Source organism: Halictus rubicundus, chromosome 10 (assembly GCF_050948215.1).
Source record: "Halictus rubicundus isolate RS-2024b chromosome 10, iyHalRubi1_principal, whole genome shotgun sequence".
NCBI classification, from domain to species: Eukaryota; Metazoa; Arthropoda; class Insecta; order Hymenoptera; family Halictidae; genus Halictus; species Halictus rubicundus.
In genome coordinates, this window is record NC_135158.1 from 13,778,365 (window position 1) to 13,805,540 (window position 27,176).

Consider the following 27,176-nt stretch of genomic DNA (forward strand, 5'->3'; position numbering starts at 1 on the left):
ATCAATTCAGTAGTACAATTGAAACAAATTGTATATAATACTCGCTTGCAAACATTCATTGCAATCTGTAGATACTAATGTTACAATCAATATATTCAATAATTTTGATTCTACCATTTAAGTAAAAAAAATGGTAAATGCTTGGTAAATGCTGTACTTATAGAGCATAAAAGTTAGTACAACTTTGAGAAAGGTTTAGTATACGCATTTTTCAATTAAAAAATTGTATCATTTATTAATGATCATGAGTGATATGTACATTGACATACATATTCACCTATAATTACCAAACCTAGAAGCAATGTTAATCCTGCATCCCTAATGTAATTTATGATTGTGCGATAATCATAGTGTTTCAGAAATATAGTTTACAAATGACAAATTAAAGTATACATATATAATGTAATATATACATACAGTACATCAAGTCCGCCTGATTTAGCATATACCAATATCACCAATGTTTCATCTTTCTTCACTAAAAATTAGTGGTATTACTGACACAATAAAAATAAAAAGACTATTCGCTAGCAATTAAGATATTCTATTCTCCGAATCTTCTAAATGTGCACATTAATAAAGAAAAACTTATTGAATTCGTTAAAATTGAATTATTGTGGAATAAAACACATTTAGTACTAATTAAACATTTTCAAGAATTGTGTATGACGTTTTAACATCTTACAATAAACTTTACAGACATCAATATATTTTACAAGACTCCAAGAATAGAATAATATACATATTTCATTTGAAAGTAATGTATCAACTTATACTTATTTTAATGCAGACTATGAATTTAATTACCAGAAAATAAATTAATGCCTTTCAAGTCCATTACCTTTACCTGTAATATTTAAACTATACTACAGTTGAAAAAAATATTATTTGTCTTTCAGTGATCTAATGAATAAAACTTGTGCCTAAAGAGCGTACACATATGTCCTAGTTACTAGAGCAATATCAAGAGTTGGAATTTAACACTGCTTAAGTAAGCATTACTTAAATAATTACATGTAACAACATGAGCATAAGACAAATTGACCAGAATATATTCATAAAACAACATTTAGTTTCTAACCCTTACTGTACCAGAATCAATTCCTTTATTAAAATAATATTAAAACAATCGTAGTAAAAATGCAACACTACACAATCATAGTAAATTATAAAGTAACGCATAATGCAGTATACTTTAGTACACTGTTAATTATTTGGCTTAAGAAACATGTTATAAAAATATAAATTTGAATCACTATGTATGTGTTAAAATAATCTTGATTTCTATAAGTTTCTGGTAATTATTCTTTCGACATTTTCTAAATCCCTAGCATTTTGTTGAATTTCCTAATCTGTATTAGTTTATTGAAAATATTTATAACATTTATTTATTATTTTTTGAATACTCTTACTCATTACAGTATCTTTATTAATTATTTACAGCTGTTGCCAAATTCTGACATAGTATGTAAATGCCGCTAATGTCATTAAATTAAGAATAAACAGTGTTTATCTGTTTAAATATTTAATGCAGGGAAACTGCAATGCAATAATGTATTCATTTATTTATTTCCCGTAGAATAAATTTTACTACGTACATTATGTTCATCACCAGTATAGTATTATTATGCTATATATTTTTCTGTATACTGCAAAAATAAATGAGAATTTAAATAAATAAAAATATTTTATCTATTACTAATCACAAATACAGTTCCTGTACTATGATAGTACATGTATTCATACTAAACTTTTTACTGTCAATGATCAAAATGATTCAGATCCTGCAAATGTTATTTTTAAAAATACAGTGTGCGATTGTATTTAAAAATATTAGCTTACACATCTAAAAACTTTTTAATATTCTACATATGATACACCGCTTAATTGTTTAAAGAGGCTTTTTAAAAAATTAACAATTATATAACAGTAGTGTATGCACGTCATTGCAATATTATATTTACAAAAATTTCCTATATATATATATATATATATTGAAACATTTTTATTAAACTATATTTTCTTGTATTGTATTGTAAGTTTCAAATGCTAATGTGCTTCTGGTGATTGTGATAGAAGGACTACCAACACCCAAAATTGTAGTAATGCCTGAAAAAATTTGTAAGAAAATATAAATTGAATTTCCGTTAATAGTTATCGATCCTTTGAACGTATACAAGTTGATTCTTATGGAGAATAAACTTCCCATGCATTGAAAGTAGGGAACCCATTTATTATTCTTCGTTAATTTTTAATTTGTTTTCTTCTTATTTCAACATAGTTGCCCATCATGAATTAAATTCGTTATATAGTCTCGACAGATTAATTACATTATCTTAAAATTATAATAAATGTAATAATAAATTGATCAACACTTACCATATAAATTAATACTAGAATTCTTGCAAGAGGATATCTTCTTAAAAATACTCCCGTACGAATGCTAATTGCATCTAAAGAAGAATAAGCTCGTTTCACTCTTCTAGTAACGCCAGTGTCAAACGGAGTCTCCATTAAAAATGTGGGTACTTGAGCTTTTGTATCATCTATATCGTTTGTATTGTAAGAAATGTTACGTCGGCTATTTCTAAATTCGTGCTGAAGTAATAAATGTACAATGCATATTTATCAGTACTAATACTGCTTATGAAATGATATGTATATGAATATTAACATACTTCAATCTTTTCCAGCTGTAATCTTAGAGCATTTCTTTCAGTCGTTAAACTTTCCAATGCTTGCTGCTTTGAAACCAACGTTTGGGTAAGAGATGCCAGTCTTGATTCTATCTCACTATTTGGCGTCGATGTCGCAGAAAATTGCAATTTTAATTTAGCAATTTCAGATTCACTTTTTTGCAACTGAGAAGAGTAGCCATTACGTTGTCTGATTAAGTCATCTTTTAAAGTTCTTATTTCCTGCATCATCATTAAGATCAATTAAATTAGGAATAAATAATATATATTATATGTATATTAATGTACCTCTGAATGTAATCTTGCATCTTCTTCTGCATCTAATCGTCGACGTCTTTCTGTGGCGAGAATCTCTTGAGTTTGTATATTTGCTTCAGCAATTTTTTGTCGGGTTTTTTCCAATTTGACATCAGCATTCATCAATTCTTCTCGAACTATTCTCAGTTGCTCAGAAACTTGTTGATTTTCTTCTCTAAGTGTATCACGCTCTTGTCTATAATTTAATACAGCATAGTTAAAAAAAAAACAATTAATGCAGCATTTATTTTTTATATGTATATTAATACATTCACCTTAGTTGATTTAGTTCCATAAACATTGTATCATCCACACCTGTAGATTCATTACTTCTTAATTCTGCTATTAATTTCTCTTTTTCTTGCAATGTTTTTAAAGCTCTAGCTTTGTGCTGTTCTAAATCAGATCTAGTGGAATTTAATTCTAATCTACTTCTTTCTAAAGCAGATTGCAGTTCTGCTATTTGCTTAAATAACTGCACTCTTTCTGTGTACAAAGATTGTAACTTTTCATTTAACACAATCATTTCTTTTTGATGGTCTGCCTCCTGTCTTCCAAGTAGTTCGTTCTTTTCCTCCAAGTTTTTTTCTACCTCTTTTAAATATTTTCTTATATGCTTGTCATTAGACAAATTTGGTTTACTTACATGCTCCATTTCTGTCTTAGATTCGTATTCATATTCGGATTGTGATGTAATATCATATTGACTCTCAAGAATATTATGCTCTAAAATAAAGAAAGTTACAAACTTTGAAAGCTATTAAATTCACACAAATCAATTGAGGAAGTATTGCTGTTTGAATATCTATTTTAAACGTGATTTTTGGAATTTATTTGGTGTTACGCATACAAATATATACGTTTATATTTGTATAAAATCGAATACATACTTTTTTAAATAAAATTAATTTTGTCAAGTACAAATATAGCATTTGCGCACACAATTATATAACCATACAAAATTATGAAATCAAAGTGAGTCGAGTTATTCTTATTAGTGTGGCTATTGGCTCAATCATCCTAAAAAATAAAAAATGACCAATATGCTATTGAATAGAATATATGCATATTGAACAGAAACGATTGTAATGAAATTTTGATCGCAAAAATGAATTGTTTTCGATCCAGGAAAATGTTAGTCGTCTGCTAACCATTTACACCACATCATAATTGTTTCTTGAATTTCACCATAGCATATTGCAAATACATTTTCGAAATCAGAAACTTTAAGAAAGTGGAAAAAATATACAACTTTCTTGACCCGTCAGACAGAAATACCTCCTGAATGCAAAAATTTTTAATACCATGACTTAACATAATTCCTGAGATTTGTTCTGGTACTGCACCATTATTTAGTTCGTATATTACATCGTTTTTATAAAAGCTTCCATTCCTTGTATTTACATCATTGTGATTGGAATCATCCGGAACATCTACGGATGTATGCATAAGGCTAGGACTTGAGTGACCACTACGAATGGATAATTCTGACACTGAATCTGTAGTATCAGTAGGATGTTCCACCATAAGGGACGAAGGTGTTGGTGGTGACACTGATACTTCTGCCAGAGTTTTCGTTGGGCTTGAATCTACTGTATTTAGAAAGGTAACAAGCTCCTCGTCTCTAGGTCCAATAGAATTTGTGGCTAACGAAGAAAGACTTGGTATCGAACGAACATGAGGAAATTGCTTTGGTGATTCCGAGGGAGATTTCAAAATTGTTCCTTCCTGTGTATTAAAACTGAAATACGTTTCAAAATATGTTTTAGTATCGCATTGTTGATGACCAATATAGATATTTTAATTCTTTGTGTTTTAAATTATAACATTCCTTCTCATTACTCTTATCTTTATCCTAAATGTTTTGTGGTTGTTTAAATAACACATATTCTAAGTATAAATATTCTTCATAATCATTAAAACATAAATATGCACATTGACAATTGAAATTAAATTAAATTAAATTATACTACTTCAAAACTTAATAAGAAGGGTTAAAACAACTATCATTTTTCTATTCTAATTACTTTTTAAAAGACACAGAGTGTTTCCATCTGTACTTTAAGCAACGTTACATTAATTTTTGTATTAAATGCATACAAATAATGAATATTTAATAATTTTCCGTTTACCATAACTCAGGTGGAGTCCATGTAACTTCTGTCAGTTGAGACTGTGATACTTCATATTTATCTTTATTTAAAACTGCTGCGGTATTTTTATCTATTTTATTTAACAGATTTTCTGCCTTATCTGCGAGACCTGACAACCAGGCCATCTTCGTGAAATATTAAGACAAACACTTGTTACAAATATAATGACGTTTGACAATCGCAAAATTCATGTATCCTCAATCACAGTAACTTAACCTAAAATAGTATATAAATAAGATTTATATACGAAAATTATTATTATTATTTATCTGATCGAATTTTCACCGATATTGTTGCAACATAAACGTTTTTCTTATTACAACATTTTAAAATAAGGAATATATGCGATTATTGATACTTTTTAAACACATATTAAATATGTATGTATATTGTACATATATACATACACATATAGACAATTAAGTACGCATATACTATACTATATGTATTATACTATGTATATACACGTGTGTATGCACTAATGTAACATTACGACTGACGACGTGAACGATTATTAGTGAGATTAAGTTACAGGATAAAGGATTTGATCGTACATGAGTTACTATATAATTTCTAATTTTTGACTTATGGATTTTTTGTCAAACTTCTTTCAAAGTTCTTTATAAATATAAAGTAAATGACTTGAAGTCAATAACTGAGTAGTCAAATATTCACAATACATTTTCGATTTTAGATGACTATATTTCAGTGTATTTCTTAAAATTTTGGTTAGGAGCAAAGATATAGGAAATTCTTTTAATTATCGAAATCACAGTTTAAACAAATTGTATTTGATATTATAATTTTGAACTTCAAATTATGCATACATATGTATTTTATATAAAATCAGTATGTAGTTACAAAATTCAATATACATGTCGCGTCATAATTATATATTTGAACTACACTATTTATGTGCTTTACAAAGCACAAGTTACATATAAATTTGTTAATTTATTCATACTTCATACACTGAAGACTAATGCAGTGCAAGTGTAGTAATATAATTAATACATAAAACTAGAATTACTGTAATGATTAGATTGGAAAAAATAATAACTGGGATATTTAAATTCATGACATCTTTAAATGGCATTTATTTTTCTCGAAGTATTATGGTTACATAATATACAATGTATATAAAGAACCATTTCATGTTAATGAATATCCAATGTTTCTGAGTATGCTGTAAATTATACAGTATTCTCATTTCTTTTTACAATGAACTAATTCAATTATAATAGTATTATTTCTATTTTGTCTTGTTTAATAGTTTTTACGCTTTCGCGGCAAGACTCTCAAGATCCTTGATACATTGTTGTAAATTAGCTTTTTCTTGTTCTGGTGTAATAGCCTTCAATACATTGCTAAGAATCCATTGTACCATATGTTTCTGAGCAATTCTGCGTTCCACTATATCTATCTGAGCATTGTAATCAAGTCGTTTTTTAACCTATAAATAATATGAATATTGTAAACATATAAGTTAGAAAATTTCATCTAATGATAATTCATGTAAAACGGAATTATGCCTGACTCATTTTCAATAATTTGATATTTTCTCAAGATTTTTATAATTTACATTTTTAAGATTATTATATTATAATCAATACTTTTTATAAGCTATATCAGCTTGTTACCTCAACATAAAGTTTCATCAAGCGCTCTCTGTAAATAGCTTCCAATGCCATAGCAATGTTTTGTTTTCTAGCATCAAAAACTAAAGATTGCGCTTCCGCACGCCACTTTTCTTTTTCAAGATCCTTAATCGCATCCTCCGCAGCCTTCAATTCATTTTCTCTTCCAGTCTTGAATACTGCTATATATTCTTCACATTGTTTGTCCAAATATTGTCCTATCTTAGGACCGTATTTTTTGGAGACATAAATGATGATTGAAAATAGGGAGATTGCATTATAAAATTCGTGATCCAGAATATATATCTCCTTGGATAATATATATGTTGAAACACCAGTTAGAAATATATATGGACCTAAATAAAAATCATAAATTATTATTTAGAAATTCACATATTTGTCAGAAACTAAATATTCTTATATTAAATAGTTTTCTACTTATTGAAGTTTAAAAATTTCATCTAATAAAAGCTTGAGCAAAAAATAATTAAACTACCTGATACACCAGTTTTAGGGTAGAAAAATGTGAACCATTCTTCTGGAATAAAACCATGTCTAACAGGAGCTGGATTTATAGGTCGTTTTTGACGTGGTATATCGCATAACGCTGGAGCTGAAGTTTGAATTCCTCGAACAGCCACAGAAAGTGCTTCAGCTTTAAAATATAATAGAAACCAACATGAATTACTCAAACTGACCATAATATGTATTATGTTGGAACCAACGAAAAGATAATTATGTTTCATCTTTATCGGTGACTATTTACAGTTAATAGTTTCCAAAATTTGTATTTTATTTAAGTAAAATAAATTACACGCGCAAAACTCTCACGATCTATGAGTGTGGCATAAATTTTTAAAACAAAATATCACAAAAGTAACATATTATTACATAATGGAAGTAAAGTAACCGACATAACGTTGACAATGACAGTTACAATATATCCCTAAAAATTTTACGGCTATTAGCGTACACGTTTTGTGAATAATAAATTTTCTGTTACGGTCACATTAAATTCTAACTTACCATTCCGAAAAACTAATCGTGACAACATTTTGTTCTTGGTAGCACTTTGCCACTCGGTCTTATAGAACGCGAGAGTGCGTGAAGTTGGTTGCAAAGAGGCTCTCCTAGGGGTACTCAATACACAGTGTTGAAAGCTCTGGTGTTTTTCGTAAACCACAGACGAGGTACAGATGTAGATCAATTAAGTAGGGTTAATTAGTGCCCCATACCATTTTCATGTCACGCTTAGCGTTACCGATAACTCATGAATTATCAAACATTCTGTATACATAAGTGTCTTTCTAATGCTCCTAGCTCAGCGCGCCTTCGGCTTGAGAGAATGGCGCGAAATTATGAAAACGAGTAGCAGTTACGACTGGTTACGACACAATGCTATAGCACATCGCACGATGTTTTTGTCATACTATACATATACATATATATATACATAATCTACATATGTATATTTTACAGGGTTTCATAAGCATGAACATGGAGCAAAAGCCGATACATGTAGAGACCCTGGCAACTTATAATTTTCCAAAATTTTCGCGGTAATCGCAGTGTCCGTGTATGTGTTCGAGCAAATATTTCGTAACTGGTTGCAGTTACAAAACAGCTACAAATTTGCACGGTTTTAAGTCTGCTATAGTGTGCATGTATAATCTTTTTTACTCGTGACCTTTGCGAGTTATGAAGGTCACCATGTTTTTTTTTTAAATTCATACCCCCATTTTTTTACACATTTATGAAGTAGGAGTCTATTACCGTAAAAATCATATTAGGTAAAAAATTGATATTATGCATTTTAATATGGACAGTGATTAAGAGATACAAAAATACTGGTTCATATATTCATCTTAATACATGCCTTAAATTACAGATAATAAAGTACGAAGTTTTGCGTCATAAAATATCACAGAATGCACGTCTTTCTGTACAACGTATTTTTTTTTAAACGCCACAATCATTGACACTGTGATTATTCCTTTTCTTTGTGTCTGATGGTGATCTGTTTTGTACTTTATTCTTAATCTGGCTGATCCAGTACGGGCATCTCCTTAAATGTTGTAATGACAATCTGTTGGTGAAGGATGGTAATGAACTCATCGATACTTTGTCCTCCATAGAATAACACCCAGAAGATCCTCAGACAATCGTATAAACGAAAAAGATTCGAACTCGGCTTTATAAGCCGTGGACTGAATCACTGCACATCTTGCGACATTTTGGCAATCAGTACTTTCGGTTTTGCGATCCACGCAATATTGCGAGAGTTCCGGTGTCTTCGAGCGTCTTGCAATACTATGAGGCACACATTATCATAAGAAGGACGAGAAATTAAAAAATGTAACATTGCAGAATCAGTAACAGTTTCATTTACAGTCCATCATCTTCGTCTGGTTCTTAAAGTGCGAGTTTTCGATTCTGACGGCGTGCTTGTTGTATTCTGGAAGAATTCAAAACAATAATTTATGGATTGAAGAAGCGTGCTACAATTATACATAGAAATTTATACAACATATTACCTCGAGTGGAAGAATGTCTTGAAGAGATTCATCTGCCAGATATAATTTTTTTCTACGAGTGTTCCTTCTTCTCTCTGAAAGAGTCTCAGAGGGAGGTGGCAACACAGCACGTTTAGCATTTCGTCTAAAATTAAGTAAAATTAAGGTCTTTTTAAGTATGACTGAATATTAATGCCAATGACTGTATGTTTATAAAATAGATGAGAAGGTCCCTGCAGATAAATAAAGGAACGTTCCTGTCGGACTTTGTATGAATTACGTATATAATGTTAATGTTCATACTTGGGTTCCGAAGTCGGAAGCTCAATTACTGACGCATCATCTTGTGTAGGCGAATATTTTCTTGGCGCACGCCTTGTTCTACGTTCTTTTGATATCGCTTCATCTTCAGAAGTATTTTCACAATAACCTTTTTTGGACTGACTGGTTGTTGCCTGAGAAAGAAGAATGATGAGATAGAACGCATTCGTAAGCCATTAACTTCATTAAACAATTTAGTAAGGAAATACCACTCGTTTTTGTTTCTCCAATTCCTCTTGTTGATTCTTTACGAGCGTCTCATACTTTGTAACCATCTTGTCTCTGTTCTTCATAAATGCTTCCATTTCCCGCTCCATCTCAATCAAACTATTCTTCAGTTCCTGATTCACGTTTCGTAACCTATCATTTTCTGCCTGCCTCTCTTGGGAGCTCTGTTGAAGGAGCTCCATAATCTTGGCATTCTGTTCGGAGGTTTTAATGTGTGTTTCTAAATGTTCAATGTATTCTTCTTTCTGAGAAAGTTTCTCTTTTATCTCTGTCAATTCTCTGATCGTATTCTTCATCTCTGCTTCCATGAGCTTGTCACTTCTGTCATCTGCATCGTTTCTTTCAACCATATTGTCACTTTTGTTATCTGCATCGTTTCTTCGAACCATATTGTCTCTTCTGCCATCTGAATCGTTTCTTTGGATCATATTGTCACTTTTGTCATCTCCATTGTTTCTTTGAATCATACACTTCATTTCTGGAATCATGACGAATTTTTATTTCTTTCTACTACAGAACTACCATTTACAATGATTTATTCAACAACAAATATAAATATCTGACCTCGTTGAAGAGAAATTATTTCATTATCTTTCTCCTGTTCTATATCCTTCGCACTTTCCAAACGATCTTCAAATTCCAAAAGTTTATCATTGTTTTCATCTAGCAACTTTTGCAAATGTTCTTTCTCGTCTTGGCATATTTCTAAATTTTTGTTTAATTCCTCAATTTGTTGCTGAAGTTCCGTTACGGCATCGAGATTGTGCTCCAATTCCATGATTTTTGCAGCATGCACATCCAAGCACTAAGAAAAAAAAAAAAAACAAGATGAGGCCGAATAAGGTAGCATGTTTCAAGAAATTTATATTACTTATTATTAAATACTTTATCCAAATACCTTTGTCTTAATATCACTTTTTTCTATAGCCATATTAAGGTCTTTCGTTAGTCGATTTATTGTTTCCGTATGTTCATTTTTACACTGTAAATGTAATTATTAAATAAAAATATATAAATGTTTTTATATTAGTATATACACTTACTTCCGAAACGTGCTTATCAAACTCGGCTTGTAAAGCATTTAATTTCTGTAATTATAAAATAAATTTTACAGAAGTTAAAACTATTCAAATTTACAGTATCAAGACTATGAAAAACTACATACTTCCGTACACTGATTATAATCATCCTTAACACGTGAAATTTCCGTTTTAGCTTCATTAAGATGTTGCTCGTACTCCGTAATTGATTGTTTATATTCTTCCACAAGAATCTTATTTGTATTACTTTCTTCTGAAAGATTTTCTAGTTTTTGCCTCAAAATTGATGCTCCTTGCTCTAAATCGTCCAACATCTTAAAGTAGTGATTTTATTAGAAATCTGTTAAAAAATTGACATGTATACGTTACTACAATTCTACATACTTGACATTTTTCCTTATACTGAGCCTTTAGATCATCATATTTTACTGTTAGTTTGGATAATTCATCCAAAATAAGAGCAGATTCATCAGATTCACCATCGAAGCTTGTTTGAGTATTTTCTTCATTCGTAGTACTTTCAATAGTCTGACTGCTCTTATTGTGAAACTCGTTTTCATTGATTTCTTCTTGTTCAGGTTCCTCTTTTTGTTTTTCGTTGGACTCAACATTCACTTGACATCCTATTTCTGCTGTTTCTGCTTCAATTTTCCGATGAACGGGTCCCTTGCTTTCAGCTTCAGTCTGCGCTCCATTAATTTGCAAATTGTTTATTTGATCAGATATATCCTTTAATTTGACTTTAGCTACATCCAGTTCTTCTTTCAAACTCTGTATCGTGGTCATACTTTGAGTTAATTTCTCTTTCAGAGCTGAATTCTCAGATTCTACCCATGTTATTTTTTCCTTCATTCGAGGATCAACATCTAAAATTCCATTTCAAGTAATAATGAATTGTACAGTAACCTTTGTAGCCAAATAAATTAAATCACAATCTTATACCTACCTATGGTTAAATGATTGTTATCGATTTCAGTTGACTTATCTAACGATTTTACTTCGTGATCAATACAAACTTCTTCTTTAATTGCGATTTCTTGATATTTCTCATCTTTTGGGGAATCATAAGATCGTTCCAAAACCTATTACACAAGAATTAGAAATGTATGTTACAATTTATAAGATTATTTGTATGTTGTGTTAAGTTAAAATATATTTCACATACATCTTTTTTACATTCTGAGTCTTCTGTGGACTCCTTAATCGAAGCTAGTTTTTCCAGTACTTGGACTTCAGCTAAAAGTTTCGATTTCTCATTTTCTAATGTATTTATTTGTTCCAGCATATCTTGCATTTTGCATTTATAATCCAGCAATTGCTTATTTTCATTTTCTAATTTTTCTTCTAGCGTGTCCACTTCTTTCGTTTTCTTTGTTAAACAAATATTTACATTTACAAGATCACCTTCCAAATCATCTATTATCTCCTGTTTTTCTAATAATTCTTCTTCTTGCTCTTTAATGATATAGTCTTTCTCCCTTTCCTTCGTAGTGACAGAAATGTATTCTTCCTTTGCTTCATTTAAGAATAATTTTAATTTCTGAAATAACATTATTATAATACAGGAAAAGAATACGCATATAGAATTCTACTGTTATAAATAACATTAAATAATTATAAATAATTTTAAATACCTTCACTTGTTCCTGTCTAGCTAATAATTGAGATTTTAATTCTTCCACATAACACGTTGTCTCTTCATCTGTGCAAACATCTTTTTGAGCTGCATGCAATAAATCTTTCATATTGCTTAATTCCTTTTTTGTTAAGTCCAGCTCGAAAGTTAGTTTATTTTTTTCAACTGTTAAAGCCTGATTGGACTCTTTGATTTCTTTCACGCTACTTTTGAGCAGCACAAGCTTCGATTCTAAGTGCGAGTTTTTTATCTCCAATTCATCAACGTTTTTTCTATCATCAACATTTTCTTCCATAATAGATGAACGTCTTCTTTTATGACAGGTATGTTGCTGCAATTTTTGTTTATAGAAGTCTTCAATCTGTTTCACCGACCATTGAAGCATATCTTCATGTTGCTCCTCCACATCATGTATATGATTCCTACATCACAATGAATGGCAAACATTTTAAAATACAATAATTACAATAGTGGCTTATTAGAGCTGGGAAGGTAAATTATATTTTCAGAAGGAATCATTATAGCTATTAACATACTTCCATTCAGTTTCAAAGTCTTTCATCATAGTCTTATAAGTATCAGCCATTTCTTCACGTATTTCTAGATCCCGACTTAATGCAGTACTCTTCAATAATTTAATTTCATCTTTCAATCTTTTATTTTCTGAAAGTATTTCATGATAATCTTCAACTTGTATATAATTAGACATATGGTTTTCACCAGTGGTATGCCAATCTGTCAAAGTACATAAAAATATATCAATATAAATCGACGCTCAGTAAACGTTTGTCGGTATTATTTTGACGATTTGACCTCGTCGTGAGATTTCAAACAGGGGAGAAAAACTGTAAACGTGCTCGCGACCTTTTCGGGCGTCGTTGCTCGCTCGTTTTTTTATCTCTTATTTGCGACGATCAATGTCGACTGCAACGGCGAATTCCGTTGTTCGAATTGCACGCGAGACAATCCCGGAAATACCTAAATAACTTGAACAACTTCATTTGTACAATACCTCCACTTTCCAATTCCGTGGCATCCCAATCAGTTACAGTTTTGATGCTTTCCGTAACTATTTGAGAAAATCTCGACTTCTTTCTATGTTCCTTCTGTGTCTGTTTCTGCTCAAGAACGATTTTCTTTGCAATGGCAGAAAAATTTAGAACGTTCTGTGTTTCTATATACAAATTTGGTAAAGGATTGATATTCACTATCAAAGCAACATGTTCTTTACCAGAAAGCGCTTTTTGAAAAAGCCTTGTTAGTTTTGATTCTCTAAATGGACCTACATGTTCTATTTTTTGTTTAGATAATTGGCCATCATGAATCGTTTTTAAACAACGTCCTAATACCAAAAGACTTGTATTAATATTCTGTGCTTCTTTTAATCTATCCCCAATGTTTAACGTTTTTTTCAAACGTTCTGAACCAGCCAAATCGCAGAAAGCAAATCTGTAATTTTTGTAAGAACAATTATATGCAACGAAATTAGTCTTGGCATAAATATTGTATTAAAAACGAAACGTATAAATATTATATTACATACGTGCTGACTTCAACAGTATCCGTTTCATTCTCAACATAATACTTCAACAATTTAATTGTAAATATACAATGTGACCTAGAACTTCTTGCATTTAAAGCTGTTGCAGCTACTTTTAAATTATACTGTCCAGCCATTAAAACCTGGTAAGCTTCAGAACCAGAATTTACACAAACAGTTTTGAGACCTTTGATAAATGCTGTCCCCTGTGTATCGGTAACTAATTTAAGGGGAGTTCTTTTTTTTTGATTCTCATTTGACAAAAGATCGTACACAACTTCGTTATAAATTTCTGCGAAAGACACCCAAACTGAGTAATGCACATCAATACATTGACTAGGTCTGATCGGTGATTCCTCTTGTAGTAATTTTTGCATTTCCTTATAAGCGTTAATATATTGATGTTTATCCATCGAAGCAAATGTTAGTAATTTCGTTTTCATTTCTAACTCTTGGGCACGTTCAAGAGGGCCCAAACAAACAACATCGCAATGATTTACTGGTTTGTAAGAAGGAGTTGATTTTGGGCTAATATTCGAGAAAACAAATTCTAAACATCTTGGTATAATACCAGGAGATGTAATGGTGCCTTGTAGAGTGTACGATTTTCCTGAATTAGTTGTACCTATAAAATAATTACAGCACTTGTATACCATTACATTGAGTAAAAACAATATTTATCAAATATCTTATATCTTTACCGTAAGTCATAATAGTTGAATTCTGACCATCTAAAAAATCTATCATGTGCTGTTTAACAGCTTGTTCAAATAGTTCTAGTTGAGTAGTCTCTGGTGGGAATGTATGAGTAAATGTAAATTTTCTACGTACAATATCAGTACTATTAGATCTTTTATAACAGCTAGTATTGTTATCCAGACAAGGTAATTTGGTAAGCAAAGTAGTAGAATTTTGTATATGATAAGCCTCCTGTTGCTCCTGTGTCAGTTTGACTTTTTTTGGAAAAGGTTTCATTCTTAAGTAAACTTTAATAGTCTGGAATCTCTGTGATTCTGAGTTTGTACAACCACTCTCCTCTACAAAGTTACTTTCCTCAATCTCATAAACAGACATCAAATTCTTTTTTGTGTCTTTTGAAATACATGGTCTTTGTCCATACGCTAAGATACTTGGGTCTCTTCCAAATAAATATGACATCTCATCTTGTGAATTTAAATTACAGGATGCCCTAATGGGATCCAGTGTATCATCCATCTATAATAATTAAGAAAATATTAGAGAGACAGACAGTTAATGTTTAATGATTAATATTTTTAATCATCTATTTATAATCAATAATTAACAACAAGTTTCGTTAATCGATTGAATTAACTACAATTTCTGACAATTCTTTTGCATTGTAAATATTTAAAATCAGTCGATCAAATTAAGAATTTTAATTAATTAATACTAAACTCTGATACGAACAAAATTTCGCATTTGTCTGTACTTTTCAATTTTAGAAATTTGCAATTAATTGTAAAATATGATTTGACATCTCGTTTTTAAAAAAATAAAGATTATTTCTAACAAGAAAACCCTGGTGAGTGATACACACCGATTTTTATGAAACTTTTTATGTTTATTAGACCTATCTAAGAATTTAGCCATATCTCGTTCGTACCAGTTTCTTACTTTAAAGGAGAAATCGACCCTTCCATCTACGTAAGTGCTTACAAATTGAAAAATAAAATATCGAAATATCAAAAATATAAAAAATAGTTGAAGTAAAAGTTATATCGTACCTTTGGGTCTATAAATCGCAAATGAACACCTGTGCAAAATTTCTTCGAAATCGTAGTGTATCCGTCACCGAGGTTCCGTTGTAAGTAGAAATAAAAACTAATATTAATATTTAACTGTTTAATAGTTTTCTTTATATTCACACGTATCTTTGACAATATGATTACAATTATCACTTCCAAACTAATCAATTAACACTTATTACATACTCGACACAAAGCAGGCACGTATGCAGTTCACGAGAACTTATTTTCCATTATGTTCACGATTCGTAACAAACGGTTGGCTTCATATTTTGAATTTTTCGGCGTATATACTATGTATATACCATCCTAAGAATGCGTCACGTAGATTGGTGAAATTAGAAAACGTGCTGTTGCAACCGCCTTTTAAATCAACCAATGACAATCAGTACGTACTTTGTGAGAACGAATAAGAAACGTGAGAATGAGTACAACGTTTCAATTGGACGAAGCATTCTCGGCGGGCAAAATCAAAAATTGATGAAGAAGACATATGAGTGTATGTGCAGAGATGAAATGAGAGTGCTTACGCCCGGGGTTTTAGTGTCCTCGGTATAGTGCTGCCCCCTAGTCTAATTTTTAGCCTGGATCAGAACCTGCATCATCTTTTTAGCCTGGACCAGAACCTGCATCATCTTTTTAGCCTTACATGTAAATGTACATTTTACCTTGAAATTAAATGAATGAAACTATAATATTGTCGACTCACTTCATTGTTCTCCTGAAAGTAAAGAACATTTCATTTTTAAATATTTATGTAGGATATACAAATACATACAAATATACTGTATTGATAAGAAATATGCAATAGTCATTACTTCCATATTGTTTGGAAAATTGTTTCGAAAATGATTTTGCACATCGTTAAACGTCATTTGTTTGCAAGCAATAATGCTTTAAAAACACGTACGAGCTTTTTGCATTTATTAGTATTGAATAATACATTAGTTTATGTAATTGAAAAGTGATTTGCAAATTATATATATATAAAGTTATTACATTTTGTCAATGAGAATTATTTTATTTTAGGAGTACAACATTATTGCAAAATGAATTACAGTAGTGAACACGGTCGTGAAAAATTCAAAACATTGAAAATATTTGTGCCAAAGCAATTTATTTATATGGTGCAATTGAATAGACCTAAAAAACTCAATGCTATGAATGATGTTATGTGGAGGTATGTATTAATATTTTGATTACTGTATTTAAAATTATTATTAATTTTATGATTTCCTAGAGAATTTAAAATGTGTTTCAACGAGTTAGCAATAGATCCAGAATGCAGAGTTATTATAATTTCGGGTGATGATAAAGTATTCACTGCAGGTATAATAACTGTTCTGTTATGTACAGTTATTTTTTAATATTATCTTTAAATCACTTTACAATTAACTTTATAGGAATTGATCTTCAAGATATGGTGAATTTTGCGCCAAAATTAGCAGAACAACAAGATATTGCACGCAAATGTAAAATAATGCAATTAAAGATAAAAGACTATCAAGATAGCTTTAATGCAATAGAGAAGGTTTTTTACTACATCTTTAACATTTATACATTTTTTAAAGTTTGATATTAATTTTTATTTCATATCTTCATAATATTGTTTATCTTTACAATCTTTTAGTGTCCAAAGCCTGTAATTGCAGCTATACATGGACCATGTATTGGTGCTGGCGTAGACATGGTATCGGCAGCTGATATTCGCTACTGCTCTTCAGATGCATGGTTTCAAATTAAGGAAGTTGCTATAGGTATGGCTGCAGATGTGGGAACATTGCAAAGATTTCCCAAAATTATAGGTTCCGATAGTTTGGTTAGAGAACTCGTATATACTGCAAGGAAATTTACAGCTTCTGAAGCCTTGCAACATGGCTTCGTTAGTTGCTTATTTGAAACCCAAGAAAGGTAAAACTGTTTTTCAACACATGTAATTAATGTATAACACTGGCTAAAAAGTCTTGCTATATTTTATGCTTCTTTCAGCTTATTAAAAGGAACAATGGAACTTGCAGATAAAATAGCAAGTCAAAGTCCAGTTGCAGTGCAAGGTTCCAAGTTAAGTTTGGTTTACTCAAGGGACCATTCTGTTCAAGAGGGTTTAGATCATATTGTAAGCTTCTATATTATCATTCCACCTAAAACAATACAATTGTTATTATCACAAATATAAATATATTATTTCTTAACTAATTTCATAGGCACTGCATAATCAAACTATGCTTCAAAGTGAAGATTTTGCAAATGCGGCTATGGCACAAGCTATTAAATCCGAACATCCAGTTTTTTCAAAACTATAAGACTTAATAGATTTTTATATGTATATAATAAGATAATGTTGATATGTAATTTGAAAAAGTGTTAATCGAATATTTTTTATACCAATATATTTGTATATTATATATCTAAAGAGGAAATATGATAAATATTTTAAATATATTTTCTACACATTGTAATATTAACAAATTTTATTATTCAATGTGATTCATGTATCGAATGCTATTCTTTTAAAGGGGAATTCTCGTGTAACAGGTTGAAAAATCGATTTGATTGCATACATCAATGAAAATGCTAAAAATCACTTTTTAGTTTCATAGCTGTTACACAAAAATTTCCCGTTAAGTAATTTTAAAATGAGATCTTTTAGATAAATTAAGTTACTTTAAAACCGGTAAGAAGGTCTTCTAATCTACGTTTCTTAGGAGCAGCTGCTAATTTAGCTGCATCCATGTCATCAACAATCGAATATACATTTTTTTCAGTAGGTATTTTTACCTATAAATGTCATTTAGAAATGTTCTTTGTATCATTTATGATAGTTTTAATAAAAATCGTTTTGTATTCGAAAAATTGTGTCTTCCACAGAAAAATTTCATACATACAATTAATAAATTAATATAATGTTCGTAGTTAATTTTTTTTGTTTCTGGGTCACATGCAATAACCATCATGTCAGCTACTTCTTCTTGTGAAAATGGTTCTCCAATTTCCATAATTGCTTTTTCTAAAACATCATGCATTATGTAGCCACGATTTTCAGGATCCAACAATTGAAATGCTTTCAACAAGTCCTCTGGTTCAGCTGGTTTAAATCTAAATATAAAATTTAAATTAAAGTGTAAATAAGATATACGCACATGTAAACAGAATAAAGATAAAATTCGTATATAACTAACTTGCGTTCATTAATGGCTTTGTTCATGTATTCTACAAATCTATTTAGCGGCACAGAATTATTTTCTACATCTTCCAATTCAACTTGTATCTCTTGCAATTCAGTTTCAGTGATAACACATCCCAATGCTCTAATAATAGTTCCTAAGTCTCTAACATCTATTTCACCGATTTTTGAAGTATCAAATACATCAAATGCTTCAGAAAGCCTTTTCTCTAGTAATGTTGGTTCTACTACAGACACTGCATATCAAAATTTTAAATATATATAAGTTTGTAAACTTAAAATATTAAAGTAAAATTTGAACTACTGCTATTTATATGTTGTATTGTAATGCATTATTGTATAAATCTATACCCTAAGTTAATTGCCCTAACTAAATCATATTAGATATCCTTACAAATACCTGTACATATTTTACTTACTGATTCACTTTTTTCTTATACATACACTTTGATAAAACTTTAGCAATTACCTATGCTACCTGAACTGCTATATGTGGTTGGTAATTGTTTGATCAATATCAGAAAATATACGTTCAGATATGTATGTATAAAATTTATTTCTTTTTTTACAATAACACAACTGCATGTGTATTTCAAGTGTTGTATTCATAATTAGTAATGTTTTATGCATGTACATAATTTATTAATACATACTACGTTGAGTAATACGTCTCGTTGATCGTCTTGAAGCCTGGATTCGACCTTCAGATAAGTTTACTGATACAAAAGACTGAACTCTTGATGATGAGCCCATCATGATGCGAAGTCAATTTTAAATTATATTTACTTAACTAATTCGATGAAAGTTGTTCAATATCAATTTAAACATACATCTATATTTACGAAAGGAAATTACTGTCAAATTTAGCTTTTTCCGAAGTCGACAATAGATTTTGTTTCACACGAAATTCATTCTAATTAACATTAGTATATTTACATTGTTCAGGTTGGTTTATATTCACACTTGAGAATTTTTACACACTAGGGAAATAATAGAAATCGTTATTATCATAATTAATAAGTTCAATCTAAAACGTAAGAATGTAAAAATACATCTGTATTTACTAAATAATTGGAAATATTTTTAAAAAGATTTATTCATATAAAATGGAAAAACGCAATATTATTAAAAGTGTGCTGTTTGTCGATCTATTTCTGTAAGATCTTCTATTATTTCCTGTACACGTGTTCCTATCTTTTTGGCTACATCTATTTTTTCGTTGTTGGGTAAGAAGAGGTAACGCCAAACTAAATCCCCATCAATGATGCCCCTCGCAGGATTTCCTTGAGTGCGGATAAAACTTGTGTAAGTACTGAAAGAAAGAAAATTCGTTATTTGTAACGATAATAATCTCCTATTTGTAATATACAATTAATTTTAATAAAATGATTACCGATATGCTTTGGGATTTAAACCAGCAATATGACAAATATGTGACACCAAAACATTTTGTAACATAAGTAATCTTCGATACGTTTTTTCTGGCACAGGCAAAATATAACCAAGACTTCCATCAAGAGATGCTATAACAAAATGGGAATAATGTAATTTTATTTTGATTTACTCTTCTTAATTTCTTAATTTCAACGTACCATACATAGTGACGTGTCTTTTATCTGCCCCTGAGAATTGTTTCTTATCATTTGCAAGATCCGAAACTCTACATTTAATTCGAAAGAACGTATTTATCTTTTGACCTAAGTGAAAATCAGCTTTTCTGATCAATTTCTGACCACCCAAGCTTTCTCTTGATTCTGGTTGATACATGAATAAGGCTACGTTACTTTCACCATCCGCCACAAGAAATCCTAAGTTACTGTTATCAATTAAATATTCAATGGTGTATACTTCTGCCGGTCTAAAGTCCTTAAACGATATACATATATTTAGTCATTATAAATCATTATTAGTCATTATAAATGTAAAAACTGTAAATAGATGTCTACTTACTCTACTAACAAGGGATAATGTTCGATACTCTTCTTGGAATCTTAATAAACTAATTGACTTATAAACATCGGCTATTAAAATTAAACTTTTTATGCTTAGCATTTGATGAATGTAGATCTGTGTATCTATAAATGCAACTCCAACGAGGTCATTGTCTTTTAGCTGCCAGATATATATTTTTTGTCCAACTGCTGAGACTAGAAAACCCGAGACTTGAGTAATGGCAGTTATTGGACCTTTCTGTTCTTTTGCATAAATTTGTTTAAATCGATTTTTTGTTAATGGTTGACCAGGTTCGGGAACAACTTCAATTATGTCAAATATGAGTATCTATAAACAAATTTTCATAATTAAAACAATTTCATACCAACGATTAATTCTTTTAATGATGATTTTACCCTTCCTCTGCTTGTAATATCTTCACCATAGTTATAATTTGTTCCTAATACTATGTAACCCTTTAAGCCAGATCGTGTACCTTCATACGCCAAAGATACATTTTTTAGACAAGTGACGTGCTCCCACTGATCTAATTCAATTTTAGTGTTGGGAATAGTTTCCCACGAAACTGGTGAGAATAATACTATTGAAAATTGTTCTTGTGAAGGGTAAATGAATCTTTCTGATCTATCTTCCTCCGTAAATTCCTTAAGAAATAAGAAAAAATGACCATATCAAATGTAAGACTACTTTTTGAGAATATACTACAAAAAATACACTACATATATAGTCCAGTTTTTGTACCTTGTCTTCGCCATTAAATCTATAATAGCTTTTTAGTGGTTCAGCTATACTGGTTATAACGCAATAAGTTTTACTTTCAAGATGATATGTAACAAAATGTGGTGTACATCGCAATGGTACTTTACGAACAGGCCATGGAGCATCGTATGATAAATGAGTTGGTAAAACGCATATTCTTAACTCTTCCTATAAGTCAAAAAATGTTAATATGATTACAAAATAACTATGCCAGTAACGATAATAATGGATAAAAATGTGAACGTACCTTTCTATTGAAATAAAGAAAGCCTTGCGGGCAATTTACATTATTGAACGGTGCAAACGATGTAACAGGACCATCGATACCCATTGGATGATTGCGCAATTCACCGCGTCCTGTGAGGAATATCCAATGTGGATAATCACTACAAATAAATACACCATTGTATCCAGCAATATTACTAAAATAACGCATCATACAATGTCGAGTCTCGTTCATCATAGGCATTTCTTCGTCTTTCGGGGTTGATCTGAAAAATAGAAATTATTCTTGAAATTTATAATAAATCAATTTAACAGAAAGCAATAACTTAAAAAATACAGTGTTTTTACTTGATGTGTCCTGATAGTATACCATGATCCAATTTTTTAAATCTTAATTTTAAGTGTCCCTTTGGATATTTATATGTTTGATATACTTGAAGTTCTGAATCGAGTCTCACTAAAAGCATTGGTCTATTTCCATGATGACCCAATGCCACCATTAAAATTTCTCGCACCTGCAGTAGAACATTTTTATATAAAAGTGTTTGTATACTTCAATGGTTTAGTTGATTTACAGTACCTGCATTTCAGGATTAGGAATCTCGTTAATAGGAGCTGTTTGTAGCGTTGTAGACTCCATACTGTCGTGTAATACATATTGTCCGTATCCAAAATTACGAATGAGATAGGACAAGCGTAAATCAGGAAGGGAATAAATTTCTAGTGTTCCACTATCTCTATATACTAATAACCAGTACGTTGGTTTTATTTCCTGTAAATGCTTTTGCCACCTATAAAAAAAAAAACTTTATCAATACTTTGTATAGAAGAATAAAGGTAGGATCAGGGTTTGAAACGGTTCCGAACATAATTGTTTAAAATTGTTCTGATTAAAACAGTTATGAAGAACCAAACAGTTATTTTTTCGACTCTTACGGTCATAGAATCGATTCGTTGACTCTATAATCGTACTATAACCGTTACAAGAACCCAAATGAGAACTGTAATCGAAACTGATATTAGCTGGAACTACGGTTCTTCGAAATAAAGGCACTTCATAACTGTTTTAAGAATCGAAACCGATATTATAACAGTTTTCAAGCCCTGGATAGACCTACCAAAAATTAAAAATATTATTGAAAGAACTACCAAGGGGCTTTTTTTGATGATCCATCAGCTACTTTAGTATGCGTAGGTACAGGCATTTGAAAAGCTGGTGCATCACCATAAAGTAAATCGTCTTCATTGTCAATATTACCAACTATAGGTGGTTCTTCTACATTATGTTCTTCTTCAGGTACTTCGTCTTCTACATTTTCAGGTAATTGTGTTGTGAATATTCCACTGACATCTCTGTAAGCACATAGTGCTTCTATTTGAGGACGCTAAAAGATAAATGGTGAAAAATTTAATTACATATAGTATAACGATAAAGTACGAAATGGCACAACATTATTAACATACGAATAGAAGATTCGCTGCCTGAGCGTGTAATTTCGCAGTCCCCCGTCCTTCTCTGAGTGTCAATAACATAACTTGTCCATCTTCAGACAGTAATGTTACATAAGGATCTGCACAACTTGCATGTATAATTGGACACCCAAGATCTATAGGCATGTGTTGGATCTATAATTATGATATGTATAGCTGTATCCAACATTTTCTATAAGTATACATGCAAATACTTATTTATTTTATCAATATTAATATGAACCTGCTCAATTCCTTGTAAAAGTCGTACACCCATTTGAGTAACTTGGACTATATATCTATTTGCACCAAGATTACCAGCAAATACTGTACTCCCTTGCGTACTGAATCCACTTTGATCTACTTCATTAATTTCTTGACCAGTTTGTAATATCTGGAAATAACATTATATTATATGTATTTGCAGTTAAAAACGAAAGAACGGTAAATAGTAAAAATATATTGGTTTCAGTACCATTGTTGAGTCTTCTTGACTTAAAATCAAAAAAGCATGTGAACCTTCTGCTTCTGGTCTTACATGTTCATCGTCATTTAGTGCACCAATGACTGTCCACATATCTTCGCAGCCTGGTAATTCAAATGTAGTTACAACCTATTTTATAATCAAATATCTTTATTAAATAAATGCAAGAATTTTGTGTAATTTGACAGATTTTATTAATTTCAAATTTTAATAACAAAATCACCTGAGGTCGAATACAACGTTGAAGTACACACAAGGCACCATTTTTACCATAGCCAGAGGTTGTCACAAGTTCAACATCGGGATCTTGACTATGTGAAAATTCTTCTGATAAAAAAGCTGGTTCACCCATGGATATATTGCCACATGGTCCAATATTTAATAAACTATCGCACACCTAATCAATTTATTGAATAGCATAAGAAGCTTGCTCAATATTTTTTTAAATATATTTTTATATATGTATACCTCAAATATGTATGATGTAATTTGAATGGATGTATGCGTTTCGCTTCCATACACTTCCAACTCTTCTGGATCTTTTATATCTAATACATCAGATGCCATCCAATCACCTATAAAGTCTTGTTTCACTTTCTTCGCTGGAGTTTCCTCTGTTTCATTGTCTTCAATTATTATTTCATTTTCGTACGTGTTCTGTAAATTTTCTGATTCCTTTTCAATAAACCTTAATAGAAGTGAATTACCCAGACGTGATCCCAGAAACAGATAATTATCTTCACACATACACACCTACAAGTAATTATACATGTACAACCTGCATAGAGAAACTTATATCTGTTTTCATTGTACTCACACACGAAGTTAAAACACTTGCTGCAGCTTTGTCAAAGTGGAAACCTCTTACAGAACGCATACTATCAGCAAATAAAGACAATACATATAATTCTCCACTCTTCAATGAAATTACTAATCGGTCTGAAGAAATAAATGCAACTTGAGAGCCTTCTAAACTAATTTTCACCCCTTCTTGAGGTTCTATAATTATACAGAACATTAGTAAATTTAAATATGTTGTGAAATGTGTACGAAATGTAGCTAGGTGGAATATTCAATTAATACTAACTTAATGGAAAATTTGTACTAGTTTCTGCTAGATTATTTAAAGATACTCCATATGGTGGTATACTTTGATTTAGATAAATGAGAGAATTGACAGCCATAATTAATGTTCCGCCAAGTGGTTTCTTTACTGGTACTGCTTGATAGCAATCAAATGGTAAATTTGATACAGACCAAATTATGGGATGCACTCTTTGTTGAATATTTAATGATATTGCAACCATAGCACAAGTATCTTGTCTGACTGCAATACGCCTATAATTATGTCAAATTAATATTCTATTACTTTATTAAATTTTCAAATGAAAATTTGAAGCTTACCCTGAGAATGTCCTTACTGGTTCGTACAATATTAATAATGTAGGTTCATAATAACCATGTAAAAATTGTAAATCTATTACGTTGTCCATTTTTTCCTCTAAACTTTTTAATACTATCATGTACGATGATAGTATAGGAGTTTTGTTAGATAAGGCTTTTGTATTATCTAATAAATCTCCATCATCTAGACTTGGATCTTTTTTAAAAGGTAATACAACTAGTTTTCTGCCGTATATTAACATTACAGCACATCGTCCTTCAGGATCTACTCTAACAATAGGAATATGATGATGATTTGTCCATCCATCCTGAAAAAATTCATAAGACTGTCTTCCATAGAAACATTGTAATTATCTAAAAATATATCAAAATTGAATATAATTACTCGTATTTCTTCTTCTTCAAAATAGTGTAAAGATACTGTCCTCAGATCATGTATATCTTGATCATATTCTACAACTGATAGTTTTGCATCACGAAAACTTAATAGTAAAGAATCCCTTTGAGATCCAACAAGAGCAACAGCTTGCATTGACATTACATTTCCATGTAGTGTATATTGTGCTAAACATTCTAATTTCATTTTTGGAGGTCGTGATTCTAAGAAAAGAAAACATTGATTTTATGAGTACTGACCTATTAACATTATTTTTTAACATGTTCACGACGACGCTCGATGAGAAGAGCCATGCTTCTATCACCGCTGGTACATGCTGACGTGAACGTGTTAATGTTAAATGAAAATGTTTTCACATAACTTTCATATTCTTAAAGTACATAACAAAACGCACCGAATTACGAATTATAAGTGAAAAAATAGATGACTGTACCTGTGTATTTTTCTTTTTTTGTTATATCAACGTCCGGTATTAAACGAAATACTCTGATGATATTTGCGCCTGCTACCACAAGACATTTTTCCAAACGATTGAAAAAATAACATGTTATTGCATGTTCTACTCCTGTAGCAGGATGAGTGCTTTTGCATATTGAATACATTGCGAATTATACTGTTGACAAATGTTATAAACTGAAGTCACATTCCGTATAGGTTAGCATACATTGCAATCTTTGTAATGTTGTCATCTGAAGTTTGTTGATTTAAAGATCGCGACTGAAACCTATTAAAATAAATCAGAGTCGTACAACTCAATACATTTTTTTGTTAATACGATACTAATACCTTCATGCGGTATGTATTACTACTAACTGGGTAATGCGCGGGAAATTTAACATTTTTACTATGCATAATGAAATTAAGTATTTATAACTTGATACAATAATAAAATACAATTTATTCAATAAACATTATAATTAATCATATACATTTATTGCAAATTATAAACTAAACAATATTTATATTTTCTTTTCCTAACTGCTTATGTTAACCCTCAATAATTGTAAGGCATTTTGGAAAGAATATTATAACTAGACTGCGAATCTTTATGCAAAATAAACATTTTTTGGAACAATTCTAAGAAGCAGAAGACGGATTAAAATTTTTCTTTAATGATTTTCTTTAATGAAAACATGGTATACAGGGTGTTCCAGAAATGTTGTACTTCCTTGAAGGGTGTGATTCCTAAGATCATTTGAAGTAACTTTTTCCTTTGCGGAAATGTTGTCTGTGGCTTCAAAATCACGGACCAATCAGAGCACAGCCCTGCTGAGTGTGGTGTTGGCATTGGCTGGGCCGAAATCTTTCCGCTGTACCTGCACTCCAATTGGTCCGTGTTTTTTTTAGCACGGGTACCATTCCACGAATTCGAATCTACTAAAATGTAATTCCCTAGAAGGCCACGCAACAGTTCCGATTGTCGATGTAGGGCGATGTACAGTTAACTAGTTGGCACTACTATTTTCTACATCT

General features: G+C 30.7%; 6 protein-coding genes across 7 annotated transcripts; 1 reads left to right on the top strand and 5 right to left on the bottom strand.

The window, feature by feature from the left end:
- Positions 1-1,550: 1,550 nt before the first annotated feature.
- Positions 1,551-5,548, bottom strand: Golgin84 (golgin A5). Its single transcript, XM_076795490.1, has 8 exons — positions 5,432-5,548; positions 5,126-5,362; positions 4,298-4,734; positions 3,269-3,719; positions 2,985-3,189; positions 2,679-2,918; positions 2,380-2,598; positions 1,551-2,109 (listed from the first exon to the last, which is right to left on the bottom strand). Exons 2-8 carry the CDS (start codon positions 5,269-5,271, stop codon positions 2,050-2,052), a joined length of 1,758 nt encoding a protein of 585 aa, XP_076651605.1. The 5' UTR covers positions 5,272-5,362; positions 5,432-5,548; the 3' UTR covers positions 1,551-2,049.
- Positions 5,549-6,213: 665 nt separating this feature from the next.
- On the bottom strand, positions 6,214-7,966 carry Atpsynb (ATP synthase subunit b, mitochondrial). The gene is made up of 4 exons (XM_076794481.1): positions 7,810-7,966; positions 7,280-7,438; positions 6,787-7,139; positions 6,214-6,599 (listed from the first exon to the last, which is right to left on the bottom strand). Exons 1-4 carry the CDS (start codon positions 7,835-7,837, stop codon positions 6,423-6,425), a joined length of 717 nt encoding a protein of 238 aa, XP_076650596.1. The 5' UTR covers positions 7,838-7,966; the 3' UTR covers positions 6,214-6,422.
- Positions 7,967-8,556: 590 nt separating this feature from the next.
- Positions 8,557-16,293, bottom strand: LOC143357680 (uncharacterized). The gene is made up of 17 exons (XM_076794214.1): positions 15,807-16,293; positions 14,763-15,276; positions 14,065-14,686; positions 13,534-13,970; positions 13,058-13,256; positions 12,520-12,943; positions 12,051-12,425; positions 11,832-11,967; positions 11,270-11,751; positions 11,011-11,199; positions 10,889-10,933; positions 10,744-10,827; positions 10,410-10,650; positions 9,827-10,323; positions 9,600-9,751; positions 9,318-9,441; positions 8,557-9,238 (listed from the first exon to the last, which is right to left on the bottom strand). Exons 2-17 carry the CDS (start codon positions 15,274-15,276, stop codon positions 9,179-9,181), a joined length of 4,581 nt encoding a protein of 1,526 aa, XP_076650329.1. The 5' UTR covers positions 15,807-16,293; the 3' UTR covers positions 8,557-9,178.
- A 261-nt stretch (positions 16,294-16,554) lies between these two features.
- Positions 16,555-18,231, top strand: LOC143357911 (delta(3,5)-Delta(2,4)-dienoyl-CoA isomerase, mitochondrial). The gene is made up of 7 exons (XM_076794611.1): positions 16,555-16,733; positions 16,857-17,007; positions 17,068-17,156; positions 17,231-17,358; positions 17,458-17,738; positions 17,817-17,943; positions 18,032-18,231. The coding sequence occupies exons 1-7, from the start codon at positions 16,676-16,678 to the stop codon at positions 18,128-18,130; spliced, it is 933 nt and encodes a 310-aa protein (XP_076650726.1). The 5' UTR covers positions 16,555-16,675; the 3' UTR covers positions 18,131-18,231.
- On the bottom strand, positions 17,833-19,492 carry LOC143357912 (dynein regulatory complex protein 8). Of its 2 annotated transcripts, none has more exons than XM_076794612.1 (4): positions 19,431-19,492; positions 19,007-19,247; positions 18,713-18,923; positions 17,833-17,968 (listed from the first exon to the last, which is right to left on the bottom strand). In XM_076794612.1, coding segments are annotated over exons 1-4 (462 nt in total). In that variant the 5' UTR covers positions 19,432-19,492; the 3' UTR covers positions 17,833-17,959. The 2 variants fall into 2 exon arrangements, with proteins under 2 accessions (XP_076650727.1, XP_076650728.1); XM_076794613.1 differs by lacking the exon at positions 17,833-17,968 and adding an exon at positions 18,360-18,605.
- A 71-nt stretch (positions 19,493-19,563) lies between these two features.
- Positions 19,564-26,405, bottom strand: Cpsf1 (cleavage and polyadenylation specificity factor subunit 1). The gene is made up of 20 exons (XM_076794215.1): positions 26,137-26,405; positions 25,692-25,906; positions 25,307-25,614; positions 24,990-25,240; positions 24,720-24,901; positions 24,371-24,655; positions 24,126-24,299; positions 23,894-24,031; positions 23,663-23,812; positions 23,413-23,574; positions 23,098-23,333; positions 22,529-22,739; positions 22,297-22,463; positions 21,971-22,214; positions 21,706-21,891; positions 21,360-21,608; positions 20,962-21,291; positions 20,604-20,877; positions 20,405-20,534; positions 19,564-20,323 (listed from the first exon to the last, which is right to left on the bottom strand). Exons 1-20 carry the CDS (start codon positions 26,303-26,305, stop codon positions 20,137-20,139), a joined length of 4,248 nt encoding a protein of 1,415 aa, XP_076650330.1. The 5' UTR covers positions 26,306-26,405; the 3' UTR covers positions 19,564-20,136.
- Positions 26,406-27,176: the final 771 nt, after the last annotated feature.

What these genes read in the sequence shown, in the direction of transcription:
- Atpsynb (XM_076794481.1), bottom strand. Translation starts at nt 7,837, where the DNA reads ATGTTGTCACGATTAGTTTTTCGGAATG. An exon ending in CCCTAAAACTGGTGTATCAG is followed by an intron (nt 7,140 to 7,279) that starts GTAGTTTAATTA and finishes ATTTTTATTTAG; the next exon opens with GTCCATATATATTTCTAACT. An exon ending in TGATGAAACTTTATGTTGAG is followed by an intron (nt 6,600 to 6,786) that starts GTAACAAGCTGA and finishes TATTATTTATAG; the next exon opens with GTTAAAAAACGACTTGATTA.
- LOC143357911 (XM_076794611.1), top strand. Translation starts at nt 16,676, where the DNA reads ATGATTTTGCACATCGTTAAACGTCATTTGTTTGCAAGCAATAATGCT. An exon ending in TGATAAAGTATTCACTGCAG is followed by an intron (nt 17,157 to 17,230) that starts GTATAATAACTG and finishes TTAACTTTATAG; the next exon opens with GAATTGATCTTCAAGATATG. An exon ending in AAGAGGGTTTAGATCATATT is followed by an intron (nt 17,944 to 18,031) that starts GTAAGCTTCTAT and finishes CTAATTTCATAG; the next exon opens with GCACTGCATAATCAAACTAT.
- LOC143357680 (XM_076794214.1), bottom strand. Translation starts at nt 15,276, where the DNA reads ATGGATGATACACTGGATCCCATTAGGGCATCCTGTAATTTAAATTCA. An exon ending in GATACTGTTGAAGTCAGCAC is followed by an intron (nt 13,971 to 14,064) that starts GTATGTAATATA and finishes CAAAAATTACAG; the next exon opens with ATTTGCTTTCTGCGATTTGG. An exon ending in AAAGTGATATTAAGACAAAG is followed by an intron (nt 10,651 to 10,743) that starts GTATTTGGATAA and finishes TTTTTTTCTTAG; the next exon opens with TGCTTGGATGTGCATGCTGC.
- Cpsf1 (XM_076794215.1), bottom strand. Translation starts at nt 26,305, where the DNA reads ATGTATTCAATATGCAAAAGCACTCATCCTGCTACAGGAGTAGAACAT. An exon ending in TTACATCATACATATTTGAG is followed by an intron (nt 24,300 to 24,370) that starts GTATACATATAT and finishes TAAATTGATTAG; the next exon opens with GTGTGCGATAGTTTATTAAA. An exon ending in GATTTAATGGCGAAGACAAG is followed by an intron (nt 21,609 to 21,705) that starts GTACAAAAACTG and finishes TTATTTCTTAAG; the next exon opens with GAATTTACGGAGGAAGATAG.
- Golgin84 (XM_076795490.1), bottom strand. Translation starts at nt 5,271, where the DNA reads ATGGCCTGGTTGTCAGGTCTCGCAGATAAGGCAGAAAATCTGTTAAAT. An exon ending in ATGCAAGATTACATTCAGAG is followed by an intron (nt 2,919 to 2,984) that starts GTACATTAATAT and finishes ATGATGATGCAG; the next exon opens with GAAATAAGAACTTTAAAAGA. An exon ending in TTCTAGTATTAATTTATATG is followed by an intron (nt 2,110 to 2,379) that starts GTAAGTGTTGAT and finishes AAATTTTTTCAG; the next exon opens with GCATTACTACAATTTTGGGT.
- LOC143357912 (XM_076794613.1), bottom strand. An exon ending in AAAGCCATTAATGAACGCAA is followed by an intron (nt 18,924 to 19,006) that starts GTTAGTTATATA and finishes TTTTATATTTAG; the next exon opens with ATTTAAACCAGCTGAACCAG. An exon ending in ATTATATTAATTTATTAATT is followed by an intron (nt 18,606 to 18,712) that starts GTATGTATGAAA and finishes TGACATTTATAG; the next exon opens with GTAAAAATACCTACTGAAAA.